Source organism: Aspergillus multicolor (genome assembly GCF_047715735.1).
Source record: "Aspergillus multicolor strain CBS 133.54 unplaced genomic scaffold BDW74scaffold_4, whole genome shotgun sequence".
Lineage (NCBI taxonomy): Eukaryota > Fungi > Ascomycota > Eurotiomycetes > Eurotiales > Aspergillaceae > Aspergillus > Aspergillus multicolor.
In genome coordinates this window covers 1,174,696-1,189,267 of record NW_027395955.1, presented here as the reverse complement: position 1 = coordinate 1,189,267, position 14,572 = coordinate 1,174,696, and the positions used below count along the sequence as shown (strand labels likewise).

At 51.6% G+C, this 14,572-nt stretch overlaps 7 protein-coding genes across 7 annotated transcripts; all 7 read left to right on the top strand.

The window, feature by feature from the left end:
* The first annotated feature begins 1,105 nt into the window (after positions 1-1,105).
* BDW74DRAFT_147604 (uncharacterized protein) lies at positions 1,106-1,485 on the top strand. Its single transcript, XM_073723571.1, has one exon. It carries the CDS (start codon positions 1,240-1,242, stop codon positions 1,462-1,464), a length of 225 nt encoding a protein of 74 aa, XP_073587269.1. The 5' UTR covers positions 1,106-1,239; the 3' UTR covers positions 1,465-1,485.
* A 2,729-nt stretch (positions 1,486-4,214) lies between these two features.
* On the top strand, positions 4,215-5,051 carry BDW74DRAFT_175225 (uncharacterized protein; the record flags this gene model as incomplete). Its single annotated transcript, XM_073728268.1, has 1 exon — positions 4,215-5,051. The coding sequence occupies one exon, from the start codon at positions 4,215-4,217 to the stop codon at positions 5,049-5,051; it is 837 nt and encodes a 278-aa protein (XP_073587268.1).
* A 967-nt stretch (positions 5,052-6,018) lies between these two features.
* Positions 6,019-7,218, top strand: BDW74DRAFT_175224 (uncharacterized protein; the record flags this gene model as incomplete). Its single annotated transcript, XM_073728267.1, has 2 exons — positions 6,019-6,141; positions 6,202-7,218. The coding sequence occupies 2 exons, from the start codon at positions 6,019-6,021 to the stop codon at positions 7,216-7,218; spliced, it is 1,140 nt and encodes a 379-aa protein (XP_073587267.1).
* A 373-nt stretch (positions 7,219-7,591) lies between these two features.
* BDW74DRAFT_175223 (uncharacterized protein) lies at positions 7,592-8,635 on the top strand (the record flags this gene model as incomplete). Its single annotated transcript, XM_073728266.1, has 1 exon — positions 7,592-8,635. One exon carries the CDS (start codon positions 7,592-7,594, stop codon positions 8,633-8,635), a length of 1,044 nt encoding a protein of 347 aa, XP_073587266.1.
* A 714-nt stretch (positions 8,636-9,349) lies between these two features.
* On the top strand, positions 9,350-10,114 carry BDW74DRAFT_175222 (uncharacterized protein; the record flags this gene model as incomplete). The annotated part of the gene is made up of 1 exon (XM_073728265.1): positions 9,350-10,114. One exon carries the CDS (start codon positions 9,350-9,352, stop codon positions 10,112-10,114), a length of 765 nt encoding a protein of 254 aa, XP_073587265.1.
* Positions 10,115-10,511: 397 nt separating this feature from the next.
* On the top strand, positions 10,512-12,362 carry BDW74DRAFT_175221 (uncharacterized protein; the record flags this gene model as incomplete). The annotated part of the gene is made up of 1 exon (XM_073728264.1): positions 10,512-12,362. The coding sequence occupies one exon, from the start codon at positions 10,512-10,514 to the stop codon at positions 12,360-12,362; it is 1,851 nt and encodes a 616-aa protein (XP_073587264.1).
* Positions 12,363-13,203: 841 nt separating this feature from the next.
* Positions 13,204-14,493, top strand: BDW74DRAFT_175220 (uncharacterized protein; the record flags this gene model as incomplete). Its single annotated transcript, XM_073728263.1, has 2 exons — positions 13,204-13,943; positions 13,989-14,493. The coding sequence occupies 2 exons, from the start codon at positions 13,204-13,206 to the stop codon at positions 14,491-14,493; spliced, it is 1,245 nt and encodes a 414-aa protein (XP_073587263.1).
* Positions 14,494-14,572: the final 79 nt, after the last annotated feature.

Sequence of the window (14,572 nt, the reverse complement as noted above, 5' to 3'; positions counted from 1 at the left end):
CGATATTGGCTAGTCACCTTCAGACAACATTGACGTATCAATCAGCATGGCCGACCAGCAGCGTAGCCAAGGCAGCTCCCGTCACTCTGGGTGCTTTTTCCGTCTATGCAAACCCCCATGCGGTCGACGGCAATGCTACCAGTACCAACAAGTATAGACTTCACTCAGATCCGCCTGATATCGACACTAACAATCATACAGCCGCCCCTCCGTGGCCTCGTCGACCGCCTCAACCATTGCCACTCTCACCACCGACGTCGACATGTCAAATATCTTCGCCAATGATCTCCTTAAAGTCCTGAATCAGGACTCCGACCATCTCGCAACTCTACGCCAGCACCTAGAGGAAGCCACTGCCAAGCATGACTCTATCAATGAAGGCGAGCGGCTAAAAAGAGCACATGTGCATATAAATATACTCAAGGCGAAGAACGCTCTGCTCGAAGCCGAAGCACACGCAAAGGCGGCGCATTATCAGCTCAAGCTGGATGGGTTGGAGATCGAGGTCCAGGTCCTGCGGGGTCTCTTCTTTGGTGATCTTGAGACCACTAAGCAAAAGCTCACTCGCTGGACTATGGAACAGCATGTCCAGTACACGATTGCCCATGCGACACTGAGCGATCGTCTCAATGATGAACAGGCGACGCGCGCCAAAGTCCAGGATAAACACGAGAAATTGAGTCGAAAGGTGCGAGACCTCAAAAAGGACGTGGAAAAGAAGGAGAAGAAAATCCAGACCCTCACCCGCGAGCTCGAAGAGACGAAGAAACAGGCCCGCGCCCTTCAGAACGAGCTGGATATGGCCAGAAACTCGCTTGCCCAGAAAGATCAATCGCTTCGCCGGGCTGAGGCCAGTCGCTCTACGATGGCTTCGGCCGCTTACGTGTTTATGCCTGCACCCGGATCGCATGCATTCGCGACACACCAGCGGAATCAGAACAGCGTCCAAGCCCAGAATCGTCCGTTCGAGGCTTACCAGGCGCGATTACATGCGCAGCGGCAGGCTCAGGAGCAGTTGCGTCAGCAGGATCAACGCGACGAGGGCTCCATGGATGTTGAGCGCATGGACAAGTGACAAGTCCCCAAAGGGTTTCCTTGCTATGTACCTACTGGTACCTCTGGCGCTACCATATCTTGTACGACAGCACTGGCAACATCGAACGTTCCAGGCATTTCCAACTTTTAGTGTTGAATATTTCTTTCGGCTTCGATACCTTGTCATGCAGATCTGGAGTCACCATGTCTTTCGTATTGTTTTATCCCTCTTTTACCCCTACGCTATGTTCCCGGAATCGACTAGTGGCTGATTCGGTTCGTTGCTTCTGTCGTCCATTTTATTGTTTCGGGCCCGTCCTCTTGTTCCCCCTTTCTTCGATACATACGGTAAATTGTTCTGCGTCTATGTCCATTTATCTCCTTTGTTTCATTGTGTCAGGCGGTGGCCGTCAAAGGCCTAGATTTTAGTGCTACGGATGCTGAGTCCACTTTCCAACTTCACGTCACTCCTGTTCTCTTTAATCGTGTTCATCGAGTGTACGTTGGATCAACCTAGATCTAAAGACATGGCTTATCGTACTGTCTTTGGCTGTCATGGTCTATACCATCCACTTGTAGTCTTGGAACGAAACGGAAACCTAGTCAAAGATACAATAAGGTCCCAAACCGGAGTACCGAGACCTCCAGTCGTCTTTCCCAGAACTGATACGTAATTCAGTCAGGTTTGAACTGAGCACACGTAGTATCAGAGACAGACGGTGTCGCAAGAGACAGGAAGCCGCTTCCCAATCTCTGCTTGACCCCTCACCCTGGTACCTATCGTATGATACCACTGCAGTAGCTACCCTCACCAGGCAGCGGGGGAGGCAAAAACAGTGCCAGTTAGGCAGCCACAGTATTACGGTCACTCTTATATGCATTAGCTTTGAAGATGGCATGGAGTGGACTGGAAGAGTGAATAGCTAATTCACCACACAAAGCCGATGCCAGCTACTGAACTCCGACCAAACATGTATAGAAATCTTCATCTTTCCCCGACATAGGAGCCTTTACATCCATAATTCTTACCAGAGTTCATTGCTCCAGCTATCTTCATTTGGACAACCGCCAATTATCAAACGGGCGCTATCAACATTTGAACTTTGCACATCACCCTTCATCCTCTTCAAACCGATCTTAAGTCAGCCAAAGTCTACGAATCTCTATCGTCATGGTCGACCAGAAGCCCACCCAGGCCTCACCAACCCCGACTCCCCTGCATCGTTCACAGCTCAAGTAACCGTCCACGATTTTCCGGTTGATGACGTCCAGACCAACAAGCATTAGACTGCACCCTCCACCTTAACCACCACTAAGGCCAAAACCAATAACACTAGCTTCTCAAAAAATCACAGCGGTGATCCCGTCGAACACGCAGTTGAAGTCAAGAAGAAAGCCGGTGAGAACATCGACATCAACACCACCACCGACGTCCATGACCTCATCAATCTCTACCGTCTAGCCCTCGAGGAAATCAACACCGAGCACGAGCAAATCAAGATCAGATTCAATGAGGAGAAAGCCAAGGCAGGTACCACCCTGTCCGAGGCCCAAGGAACCCCAACAAACACCGAGAGGGAAGCCACGACGGTAGACCTGGAGGCACCGGCGCAAGATGCCGAGATGGCAGGGTTAGGGCTATTGAGGCGGTTATCTACTTTATGTCCTTTTATAGTTCGCGGTCTTTTAAGTCCACAGTTTCTGTCGCTTTTTTTCTCATCATTCTACCCCTCCTCTATCCCGTTGTTGTCGTTTCTGGAGAGATTTTTCTTTTTCATTTCGCTGATGTCGGTCTCAATATGACCACCCACTATCCGAGTCAAAATACTACTGTTTGTTTTCATAATAGTCGCAAAGTCCACGGGCCTGTCGTTGACCTTCCCAGGCAAGAGCAAGGGTCAGTGCGGAGAGGAGCTGCCGTAATATTGATCCCTCTTTCATCCTCATGTCACTCTTTATTACTCTCTCGCGTTGCACCAGTCCGTTTTAGCCTCGCAAGCGTTTTAGCTGGGGATCTCCCGCGTCATTTATGCAAGTTGAACTTCAGAGGTGTAATTATCTGCGTTCGTTTAGACAGACCAAAGGGCGCTGGACGGCACCCAGGTTTTCTAATCCCAGAGTCCTAAATGTACTCTTTGAATGAAGGCTGACTAGTCATAAGGTATTCAAATAACACTATGTATAGATTATGGGCCTGTTGCTCACGCCTTTCTAGATCAGCCAGATATTTTCCCTTTATTGTGAAAGGCATCTGCCTGGCGAGTCTCCGTGAGTATAATGTGCCGGCACCCCTGGAGTCCGATAGGTTGTACAAGCCAATTCGCAACTGATATTATAAAGAGAAACCGCCAAGTCCCCAAGACAGCATTGAGGGATCAATAAGTATAATATGAACAACAAGGATGAGTCAGATGTGCTTATGGGACGATAGGAAGGCGCAACGCAGCCAAGTTGGAAGGGTACCAAGGAGTTTGGGGTTAAACCAGAAAGGAGATTGCAAGAATGGGGAAAGAGCAACCCTCACGGAGTTGACATTGCGGGTGACCGCAACAGCTGATGTTTTTCTACCGGCGGTATTGTATCTGACAACGCTTGAGCGCGCTCTATTACTAGAGAAAACTAGACTCGCAACACTGATCAAAGAAGAGCCCGCATGATATTCCAAGGTTGGCAGCCGTGACTGAGCTCCAGGGCTACGCGAGCTCCATCCTAACGAGCCAACCCTTGTGCAACGCGTTCAACTAGGCGCAACAATGAAAGCCCTCATTCAGATGTAGCGACATGACACGCTAGCTTCATGGGATTTTATTCAAAATGGTCACTTGAAACGCTAGGGCTATCCCCCCAAGCTGATAATGCTTTGTACCGCAACAAAGATTGTCTATCACTAACAATGCGAAGCCATCAGCCTTCGGACAAAGGTTTCTTCAAAGAATATGAGATCTCTTTCATCTCGGTATTCTGCCCGTAAAGCAATCAAAGCTCTGGAGGAGGGAAAAGACGATGGATTGTATCTGGGCCAGAAGCATAAATACTCCGGGGTCGACAGTCTCACGATAACGATCAACATCGACCAAGCTAACAGTCTCACTCAATCGTCTCGAGCAAAAGCTCACGCCAAGCTTTAACATCAATACCTGTTAAGCTAATTCAAAATCCCCCAACCATATCAACTAATCATGGCTGGTAACTTGACTCTTCCAAAGGGCACTTCTACACCCGACCCGATCGACCTCACCAAGGACGAATGCGGCATTAAGAACGTTATCGACTTAACGACCGGTGACAGCTACGATGAGCCAATGGGCTTGACAGACGACAGCCCAATGGACATCAGTCAGGAGTTCACCATGTCCGGCGCAATCCCGGCCAGCGAGCCAATCCCCGTGGTGGACAGCCCGGTCTTCTACAACGAGCTGGCGACCGCTGTAAATAGCGCCAGAAACAGTGTCGATCCAAAGGACAGAGAAATGCAATCTCCCGAGACCACCCCGGCTTCGACCCTAGGCAACGCGGACGCATTTGTAGCGAACGCAGATCGCCCCTCCCGCTTCCCCAGCCCGACCCAGAGCATGATGGCCGCCAACCGCGTCGCCTCCTCGGCCGAGACCACACACACCGCACTAGCCCTAGCTGATGCTGAACCTTCCCCGCCGGTGCCAGATACCATCGACACCGGCAGTCCGGCGCCCATTCCCAAGACAACAACCCGCTCCCGGCGTATCCCTGTCGGCGCAGAATATCCAACCAGGGTTCCCGCCTGGGGCCGCAGCAGGGCTGGGGGTACCAGCAATGTCACCATCAGCGAGCCCAAGATCCGAGCCATGAAGTACAATCCGCGATCCCGGCACCCCGGTGACGAGTACGACGACCGTCTGCGGATCTTCTCTGGTCTCCCGAACCTGAATACAAGCGCGCCTGAGGTACGCACTAAGACGCAGACGATCCCTGCTCAGATTCAGAGTAACGGGTGCATCTATCCGGACCCAGCGTGCGGTAGCGGTAGCGGCTGGTAAGTCTCATGGTGTGACGTGGTGTTTATAGCATACCAATATCAGGTAGGTGCGTACCTAAGGTGGGTTCCATGTTTGCCTTTGACTTTGTAACATCTTTTCCAAGGTTTAGATTGTCTTGCATTCCGTTCCAGCTATCCTTATGAGCGTCATAGTGGCGATTAATCCTAAAACATACGTATCATATGGTTTTGCCTTTGCACAATTTGTGGGCCAGGCCTGTAGTTTCACATTGTACAGTGACTTTATACAGAATACGCCGACTTTATCTAGTTGAGAAGTAGCGTAAACATCATCAACCAGGTTCAGGCGATTGGGTCAGACTACCTATGGGAACTTTCTACCCGAATGGATGGGTCCTATCAACCTCCAGCTAAAATCACTGGTTGCTCGACCCAGCGTTCTATGGGTGTGCATAAGGTCCCAAATATGCTACAATGTCCATACAAATCGCTGGTGCATAAACATACCTGGGGTAAAATCGAATCTTGAAGAGTTGTGGTGGAACTAATCCGTCATTACCTAGGTGTACCAAGGTGAATCAGATGGCCTCCCAAATCCTCACTGGAAGGTCCCAGGATGGTCTGGGGAGCGCTTGAATAGTGATCTAGTCATCTCGAACCCTTATTCAGGTTTCGATATTAGTAGACTTCTTTTATGACACCTCACAAGATCATTTCCGGTTGTAGTTGAGATCCATTTGGGGTTGTTTGGTTTTCCTTCACGGTGAAATGGAGACTGCACCAAGCAGGAATCTGGCCCAGGTGATTGCTCACACCCTGCAAGGTATTGCTCCCACTTCTAAAGACAGTGAATAAGGGAGTGCAGACAGTCTCAACCTTAAGTATATTCAATCTCGCCCAAGACGATTTAGTTTCTCCATCTCCCACAGCTGTGCCTCCTCCATCACATTCCTGTTTTTAAACCAACCTGCATCCACCACCTATGGCAGCAACTCCAAGACCGCACTATGGCTTCAGACTCTGCTGGACAAGCTGAGTCGCTCGAGACATCCAGCAACAGCGGAGTTGAAACTTCTAGCTCTGCTCAACACAACACCGAAGACCGGATGGATATCGATTCCAACCTCGAGGTAGGAAATGCCATTTCTTCCATACCAAAGCCGGACTAACACAGTCTTCTAGCCCACCAGCCCGCGACTCGTTCTGAGTCATTTGAGCAGAATCACGTCAACCCAGAGCCTGGCGAGCAGGTTCAACCTCGTCTCACCCAAGTACCGGATTCCACCGTGCCGACTTTTCAACTAGCGCCGGCTCTTCCTCCTCGCCCTCGCCGTCTTCCCGCCTGTGCGGAGCACTGGGTCCAGCGGGTACCATCTTGGTCTAAGCATTACGTCGGCGAGGTCCAGCACCCTGTGGTCCGTGAAGTTACCCCAAGCAACGACAACCGATCCGTCGGTGTTCCCGCAAAACCAGGCATGGCCGTTGTCCTGCACGAACCAGTATTTAGTTCCCCGGCACCAGTGCCTCTCATCGCCGGGATGGGAAACTCCGGGGCAAACTCAAAGACGAACAACACAAATAACACACCTTCGCCCCTAACCTCCGAACAACATGCCGAATGGCATTCGAGCATCCGCACCGAACTCCAGCGCGCACTTCTCGAAATTGACCGCCTCGTAAAGAAACACTCCGAGTTCCAGAACGAGGCCCGGAACGCGCACACGCTGATCACCGAGCTTCGGGCAACGAACCGCGATCTTACTCTCGCAAATGCCGAAATGAGGAAGCTTAATACGCACGGTGCCATCGACCGTATACAAGAGATTGCCCTCCAGCCGCAGATCTCCAGCTTGGAAACCAAGGTGAAAATTCTACAAGCGGAGATTGTCGCTATCAGAACTAAGGGGACGTATAGCGCTCAGGTCCGGACTGTCGATGAGTTGAAGGAGAGAATGGAGTCCGCCCTACTCCGTGCCAGAAAGAGTGCAGCCGAGGCAAGCGAGGAACGTGATCAGTTCATGAGGCGGCTGGGTAAATATCAGGGGTTGCAAGTGCGGCTCCAGGACACGGGGGAGAGGATGCAGGGGGAGCGGGATATCTTCATGAAGGAGCTAGATATGCTTGAGGCGCAGAATGTGTGGCTTCGCGGGCAGCTTGCGTTGGAGCAGGCGAAGAATCGTGATTTGGAACATGCTACGGGACGTTGAACATCATCTTGGACCCGCATATCTGATCCTTCTACAGAGATCACTGAACGATGCTGGACCTCGCCCATGCACGGTCTATGAATTGTTCTGTACGCTTTTCTTTGTTTTGGCGTATGCATTCTCTGCCCTTTCTCGACCACCGGCGTGTTTCTTTATCATGTTAGCCTTGTTCTGGACTTCTTAATGTGAACTACAATGCGTTTATCATCATCTTTGCTCATTATCCAAGTCAAATGCAGTATCAAAGCAATTGCAACTCAATAAAACCAGGACCTTGATCGCAAACGCCATAAGTACCCCATCCGTTCCCCCTACCAACTAGCACCCCACCATAAGAGCAGGTAGATCTCATCCCCCAATTCCCATCACCAAAATGTCAAAGCCCAAAAGCCGCCCTAGCGACCGGCCATCCCGCCGGAGTACCAACAACACCCAGAACGCCAATGATGATCGCCAAACACGAAACATGCGCCCGGGCGCACCAAGCCCTCCAAACGGACGGGCTGCGGCAGGCGCAGGTGGGCGATCCCGGCCCGCCAGCACCAGCAGCCAGAGGCCAGCGCATCTCAGGAAATGGCCTGCGCATCTTCCACGAGTCCCGGCTCACGACCCAGCACTCAGGCGAGTCCCCGCTTGGGAGAAGGCAGACAAAGAACAGTCACATCCAACGACCAAGGGACCTGCACCTGCTGAAGCCAAGGGTCCCCGTCACGCCGAACCGCGTGCAGAATCGAGATCTAAAACGTCCTCTCCGACGCAAAGCCCGAGCCGCAAGCGCCAGCAACAGCTCGAAGACGAACTAGCCGCCACCGTGAAGGAAGAAAAGGCAATACTGGCCGAGCTGGCCGCGCTCCTCCGCGACCTGCAATTACCTCGGCATTCCGGAAATCCGGACAACGACGGACAGCAAGTCGACGCCCTCGTCGCCAAGGCAGAGAAGTCACGGACGGAACACTCCAAACTCCGCGAGACGAACCGAGCCTTGCAGACCGAGATCGCGCGCCTGAAGAACGACGTCGCTACGCTGCAGCGGAGGCTCGCAACGTCCGAACTTGAAAATGACATGCTAGACGGCGAGGTCGAGGCGCTCCGGGCGCCGGCGGATTCACCGGATAAACAGTCTGCTGCCCTAAAGGCCTTCAAGAGAAAGAGTGTCGACCTGGTCGCGAGGCTGAGGGCTGAGAACTCTCAGCTTAGCGAGTCGGTGACAGAACTTGAGGGGAAGACGCGTCTTGCGCTGGGTGAGGCGATGTTGGAGATCCAGGATCTGAAGGCGAATGGGCGTGTTGAGGGGGAGACGTTAAAGCTGGAGATTGAGATTCTGAAGGGGGAGATGACGAAGGTGAAGGCCAAGCTTGCGGTTGCGGAGGGGACTGCCAGGCTTCCGAAGGTGGAGGGTTCGAAGGGGAAGTCTTAGTAGGGTGGCCGTATACATTCGTTACTTGAGGGGGTGGGGTCGGAGGGTTACTTTTGTTTATCAACCTAATACTATCACAACGATGTTTCTTGCATTTATAATATCTTTCCCATCCAATAGCATGCGTATCAACGAAGAGGTGCAGCGTGTTTTACAGGCTATCAGCTGAATGGCACAGCACTGGCATTGTGCTGTAGAGAACTGTATTCTGACGACCGGAGAAAGACAGCAATACCGTGCGGTCTCTCTATCTGATGTATGCTGAAGTATCACGGCGAGTTCTTTGAGGCGCGCGCTCAAGTAGGTGGTGCTGTCTACCAGAGTCATTAATTGGTATCCTTGTTCTACGTTGTACACCGCGGAGGTTTCCTGTTCCCCTACTGTCTTTGTTGAAGGACCCGCGTTAAAACACCTTGTTCATCGAAATTAACAAGGGCATGTTCACAGTTGGTGGCTTAGAAATTAATGCACGGCTTTGTAGATTAAATGTCAGCCTGATACACCCCGAAACCCGACATGGCTTTGTTGAGACACCCACAACAAAGGGTCTGGATAGGAATAGTAAACCTTTATAATGCGACCCGGATTTATTGCTTGACATGGGGAAATGTTGTTTCTCCTTTTAATCTTTGCACTCACCACGCAACTGAAGCGGAATCTACAGACGCAAATTTTCACCACTTTTGCTTCACAGCCCTTTTCTATACAAGCAGGATGACGAAGGATACATCCACCCCCATGCGACCAATGGCCACAAGCCGAACCTCAAGCAGCCACCCAACCATACGCGTGGAATATGCCCTCGATGACATCCTAGACGACCCCTTCTTCTCCAAGACGAGCTTCCCCTCCGCGGGGATCGCAAGCGCCGGGCCAGGATCCGAAGAAACGACGCGCAGCAGCAGGTGGCTCGCAGCACTCACTGACATACCGGAGGTCTACGCAGCCGCTAACCAGCTATTAGACGAAGCGAGCAGAGCATCTATGCCGCGATCCCCTCCAGCAACCCCGATGTTACGACAGACTGGCACATCAAACCCAGAGACAGATTCTAACCCGTCAAATAACAAAGGAAAAGAGGCCGAGAGACTACGACCCGAGCTATCACTCATGATCCCCGACTGGGCGGACGGAACACCCATGCAGCGAATGCTCAGTACACATGAGAATAATAGTACACGGCCGCCCAGCGCCGCGCTACGGCGGTACCTGAATAATGGCTATCTGTACAGCACAGCGCGAGAAGATATCCTCCGCGAGATCCAGACTGCGCGGCGGGAAAACGAGACCCTTAAGACAGACATGGCGAGGAACAATATGAGTCTAGAGATCGCGCAGAGGAAGATCGATATGCTTGCTGCGATGGTTCTTCGCGATCGGGATGCGTTTGGCGTCGCGAGGAATCGTGTTGAGGAGCTAGAGGGGACTAGGACTGCGTCCAGTCGGAATAGTCCTTTCGACCAGCTCGAGGAGTGCTAGAAGTTGATAGATTCTTAGAACGCATATTTTCTTTCAATATAGATATTCTTCTACCCACTGCTCTTGAGATGCCTGTGGAAAGGCTTTGAACACTGACATTGCATATTTGTTGACAAACCCGGCCTTGTAATATGAATAATGCCATTGGATATATTCAATGCTTGCTATCAAGAAAATCAACAATGCCCCTTGTGGATGCTCAATCAAGCACATAACAAAGCATTATGTAGCACATATGGGTCATAAATAGCCCGCGTCCCTCCACCCTCAGACAGCAGTCTCTCCTACCCAACACATCCCGCATCATTCGAGACTAGTACAATCACACATCTGCATAACTGCAATAACATACGGTACGGAACAACGCAACCTACCTACCTGATTATACTCTCCAACCATGGTTACCACGAATAGGCCCACCCAAGATGTCCTAGTCGGGCCCATTGGCGCTCTCAGGCCCACGGCAGGCTCTTCGGGGACAGCAACGTCGGAAGGTGCTGTCTATGCCCAGATCGAGGAGCTTATGGGTACAGCGAGTTGGGGACAGAATAAACCAGCCCACATTCGGCAGAGGCCAGTATCAAAAGAACATTTTCCATCTGCAGCGGTGGAGATGCTAGAGTCTTGGTACTATGGGCGCCCGAATGGCCCGTATCCGGACATACAGGACCTACGAGAGCTGCATAGACAGACCCGGTTGGGGATCGACCAAATATCCCGCTGGTTTACGAGAGAGCAGCGGCGCAACCATGGAAACCCTATGGCCTTGCCAGCCCGAGCGGTCCAAGTTCTCGGGTCTTGGTACAATCGGAATCCGTATCCATCCGCTGCGGACAGGGAGAAGATACGCGCAGAGACCGGGTTACGGCCCGGACAGATATGGCGCTGGTTTATGAGAGAGCGAAAGCGCAACCATGTAGACTTTTGGGACTTGCCAGCTACAGCGGTCGAAGTGCTCAAGTCTTGTTACAATCGGAATCCGAATCCAAGCGGCGAGGACAAGGAGAGGATAGAGGAAGAAACAGGGTTAGATATGTTGCAGATTAACGGCTGGTTTGAAAGAGTTCGTGGCAACCCGCCGCTCAGGATACGCGCCCACCGGCACCTAGCAACAGCGGTCAGAGTGCTAGCGGCTTGGTTCCTGGATCGGAAGGATGACCCTGAAAAGGAGCGATTGGCGGAGGAGACTGGACTGACACTGAAGCAAGTAAGGATTTGGTTTGAGGACGCCCGGAGGAAGCGTGGGTATGCGAACAGAGTGCACGCTCTTCAGGTAGCTAGAACTGAAGCCAGCAACTGCAATAGCAACCCCGCCGCTGCTCAAGGTAATGTTTCCACCAGACTGACCCCATCCGACGACAACGTGGTTATGTTGGATAGTGAGCCTGACATCAACGACTGGGGCTTTTCTGACGATGCCGAAGTCGAAGCCCACGTCGAGGATCTCGATGCCCCGTCACTTGCCGCGGAACCCCTGGATATGCCCCCTGATGACTGTACATGCCGGGGATCTGATGGGACCGAAGCCAATCGAGCCAACCCGTTGCAAGGTGGTATCCATATGCCGAAGACTAGTCCCATTCGCGCTGACAAGCTGGAGGCGCATACTGCTCGCCCTACTCCTTCTGCGAGCTGGGGTACCAGTGAGCTACAGGCCACGCGTCCTCGGGCTGGAAGCATACAGTCGCGACTACCAGTACACCCTCGTGGTAGCAACAATCCACTCGAAGGGCAAGAGAAGGCCGCAGCGCAGGCTCTGCAAATGCTAGTGGAATGCGCCGCCCTGAACACACTTGCAGGGGGGACACCCCACCCACATGGGCAGCCCATTACTTGTTCCGCTGTAGTAAACACCCCGGCCATGTCGCAACCTACCCCCCTCCAACCCACGCCAGACTGCCCCGAGAAAGTCAAGCTCACGCGACAACTAAGCGACGCACTGGAGCAGATAGGGCGTCTCCAAGCAACAGTCCAGGGCCAAGTGGAAGAGCTGGACCGAGGCAGGCAGCGGACCGAACAGAGCGGACAAATCCAGAAAGGGCTGATGGACAAAGCCAGACTGGACAGTTCGCAGATGCAACAGTACGCGGAGCAGTTGGACACTTGCAAGGCGACTTTGCGGGCTACGGTGGGACAGAATAATGAGCTCCATGCGCAACTGCAGGCTGCTCAGGAGCGGATCAGGTCCATGGAAGAGGATATTGCGAATCTGATTGGTGCACATCGGCGATTTTATCTTGAAAAGTGATGTGGTATAGTTTCTTGATTGCCACTTCCTTTCTCTGGCACTTGCTTATTGGACTTTATCAGCTCTCCAGGTACTTAGGTACCTTACTACCATATTCATATGTTTGTTGTCTTCTTACTTGCTATGCAATATCATTAAGTAGAGTAATAGATATTTTTGATAATATATATGTTGTTCATAGTCTTACGCAAGTCTCCTATCATCCTGGTTCTCTTCTTCTCGGAATTTACGTGGTCCCTATTTACAGGTCTTGTAGTGATAAGCCTAGGTACCATATATATTAAGTACGACAAATACGCTGTTAACCGTACCAGTCGCTCGAAAGCATATATTCGGTCAAGAATTTATAAAATATTTCTAAGAGATACGAGTAAGCGATGATACTATCACTAAAAAGTTAGAACCTGCCAACCTGACATGGTGACCCCCTTCGGTACCATAATTGTTGCTCCTTGCTGTTCATTGCTGTGTACAGTAAGGCTGTGATTGTACCTCGCCATGCCAGCCCTTAGGCACCTTGTAATATTCTCACATGGGTACACTATTGGGACATCCATTTTCTTTTATTCTGAATATCCTTTCACCTAAGGTCTTTAAGTGGTCTTTGAGTACCAGCCTGAATCAGGAAAAAAGGATCATTGCTATTTCTTTATACAACGTATCCGAACTTTCTTAAGTAGCGCATTAATAATGCCCTTTATATATTTACCATAAGACTAAGAACAATGTATTATTAAATATATAGAATATGAATACCCCAGTCCCTTCATCCTTAACTAGTGCAGGACCCGCCTTGACCCGACATATTTAGTATTATCCTAAACTACCTTATTATCTAACCATGAACAGCAATAATGTCCGGAAATGGACGGGGTCTAAGCCTAATACTTACACCAAGTGCCTAGAGTGCCAAAGCCCCTTCAGCCAATTCTGTGAGCTTAGTTTTCACCGAAGGCAAGAGGGCGCAGTGCAGCGGATTGGCACACCCCAGCCCCAGCGGCGTCCCCAAGCATTTGATAAACGACCACGCAAATACCCCAAAGTGAGTTATATCAAAAATCAGCTTAGCAACGTCAGCCGCAACTCCGCCGCCGCCCAGGCGAGTATGCTGACGGCGGGGAATTCCAATCCCACTTACGCGGTGCAAGATGTGTACGGCCGCCCCGCTGACTTCCAGTTGCAGGTGGGCTCTTACCCCGTCCCTCCGTTCGCTAACGCTACCGCCACTCAGATGGGTATGTTGTGGGCGGGGGATCCAAACCCGTACACGGTCGAGAATGTGTTCGTGAGCCCGGATAACCCTCAGCCTTACTACGCGCTTGTCCAAGCTAATTTCGACACCCAGACTCAGTTAGGTGCAGCAGCTGCGCCCGGGCTGTCATACAGCCCTGCCGTTAATACAACGACCGGAGGCAGTGTCAACATGGCGTCTAACGGAGGCAATAGCGCCTTAAATATCGATCAGGGAAGTATGCCGACAATTCCCGGTAACGAGAATTTGTCGATTTGCACCTCTAATCAAAGCCAATTGGGCTATCCCCCTGCTCTTGATCTTGGTGCTAGCTTGGATAATGCTGACGCGTATGGTCTCGGCGATCCGTTGATTGACTAGGATAACTTTGATAGTTTTACTGCTGCCCTAGTTAACCAGGTCACCAGTGACGCCAGTGCGACCAGGAACGCTGCTCCCGCGCAACCGCAAGGTAGTACCATCCATCTGACTCATAATAACCCTACCCCCGTTGGCGCCGAAACACCGGGGGCAATTACAGCTCCTTCTCAAGCTATTACCACTCCCTCTCAAGAACCGGCCAACCAACAACCCACCCTCGCCACCTCGCAGCTGCAATGGTACGCGGAAGAGCTGGACAGATACAAGGAGAAAGTGCGGGCCAACTCCGAGGAAGCCCGGCTGCTCCGCGCGGAGCTAAAGATGCAAAGCCAAGCTCCCTCCTGGTCGGAGATCGCGCGGTACAAGCACGAGTTGGAGTCGTACAGAGATCGGTTTCTGGCTGTGAATGAAGAGGCACGCTTGCTTCGTGCGCAGCTTGAGGTTGCGGCGGAGGAGATTAGGGGCTTGGAGGAGCAGATTGCGAAGCTTACTGCTGCCCCTATGCCTATGTGTACCTAAAAATATATATGGTTGGTTGGTGGCATGGTATGGTTTCTGAAGTGCCTGTACGAGTAGAGTGGCAGTTCTAGTTGCTATA

Coding starts and splice junctions, on each gene's coding strand:
- BDW74DRAFT_147604 (XM_073723571.1), top strand. CDS start 1,240: ATGTCTTTCGTATTGTTTTATCCCTCTTTTACCCCTACGCTATGTTCC.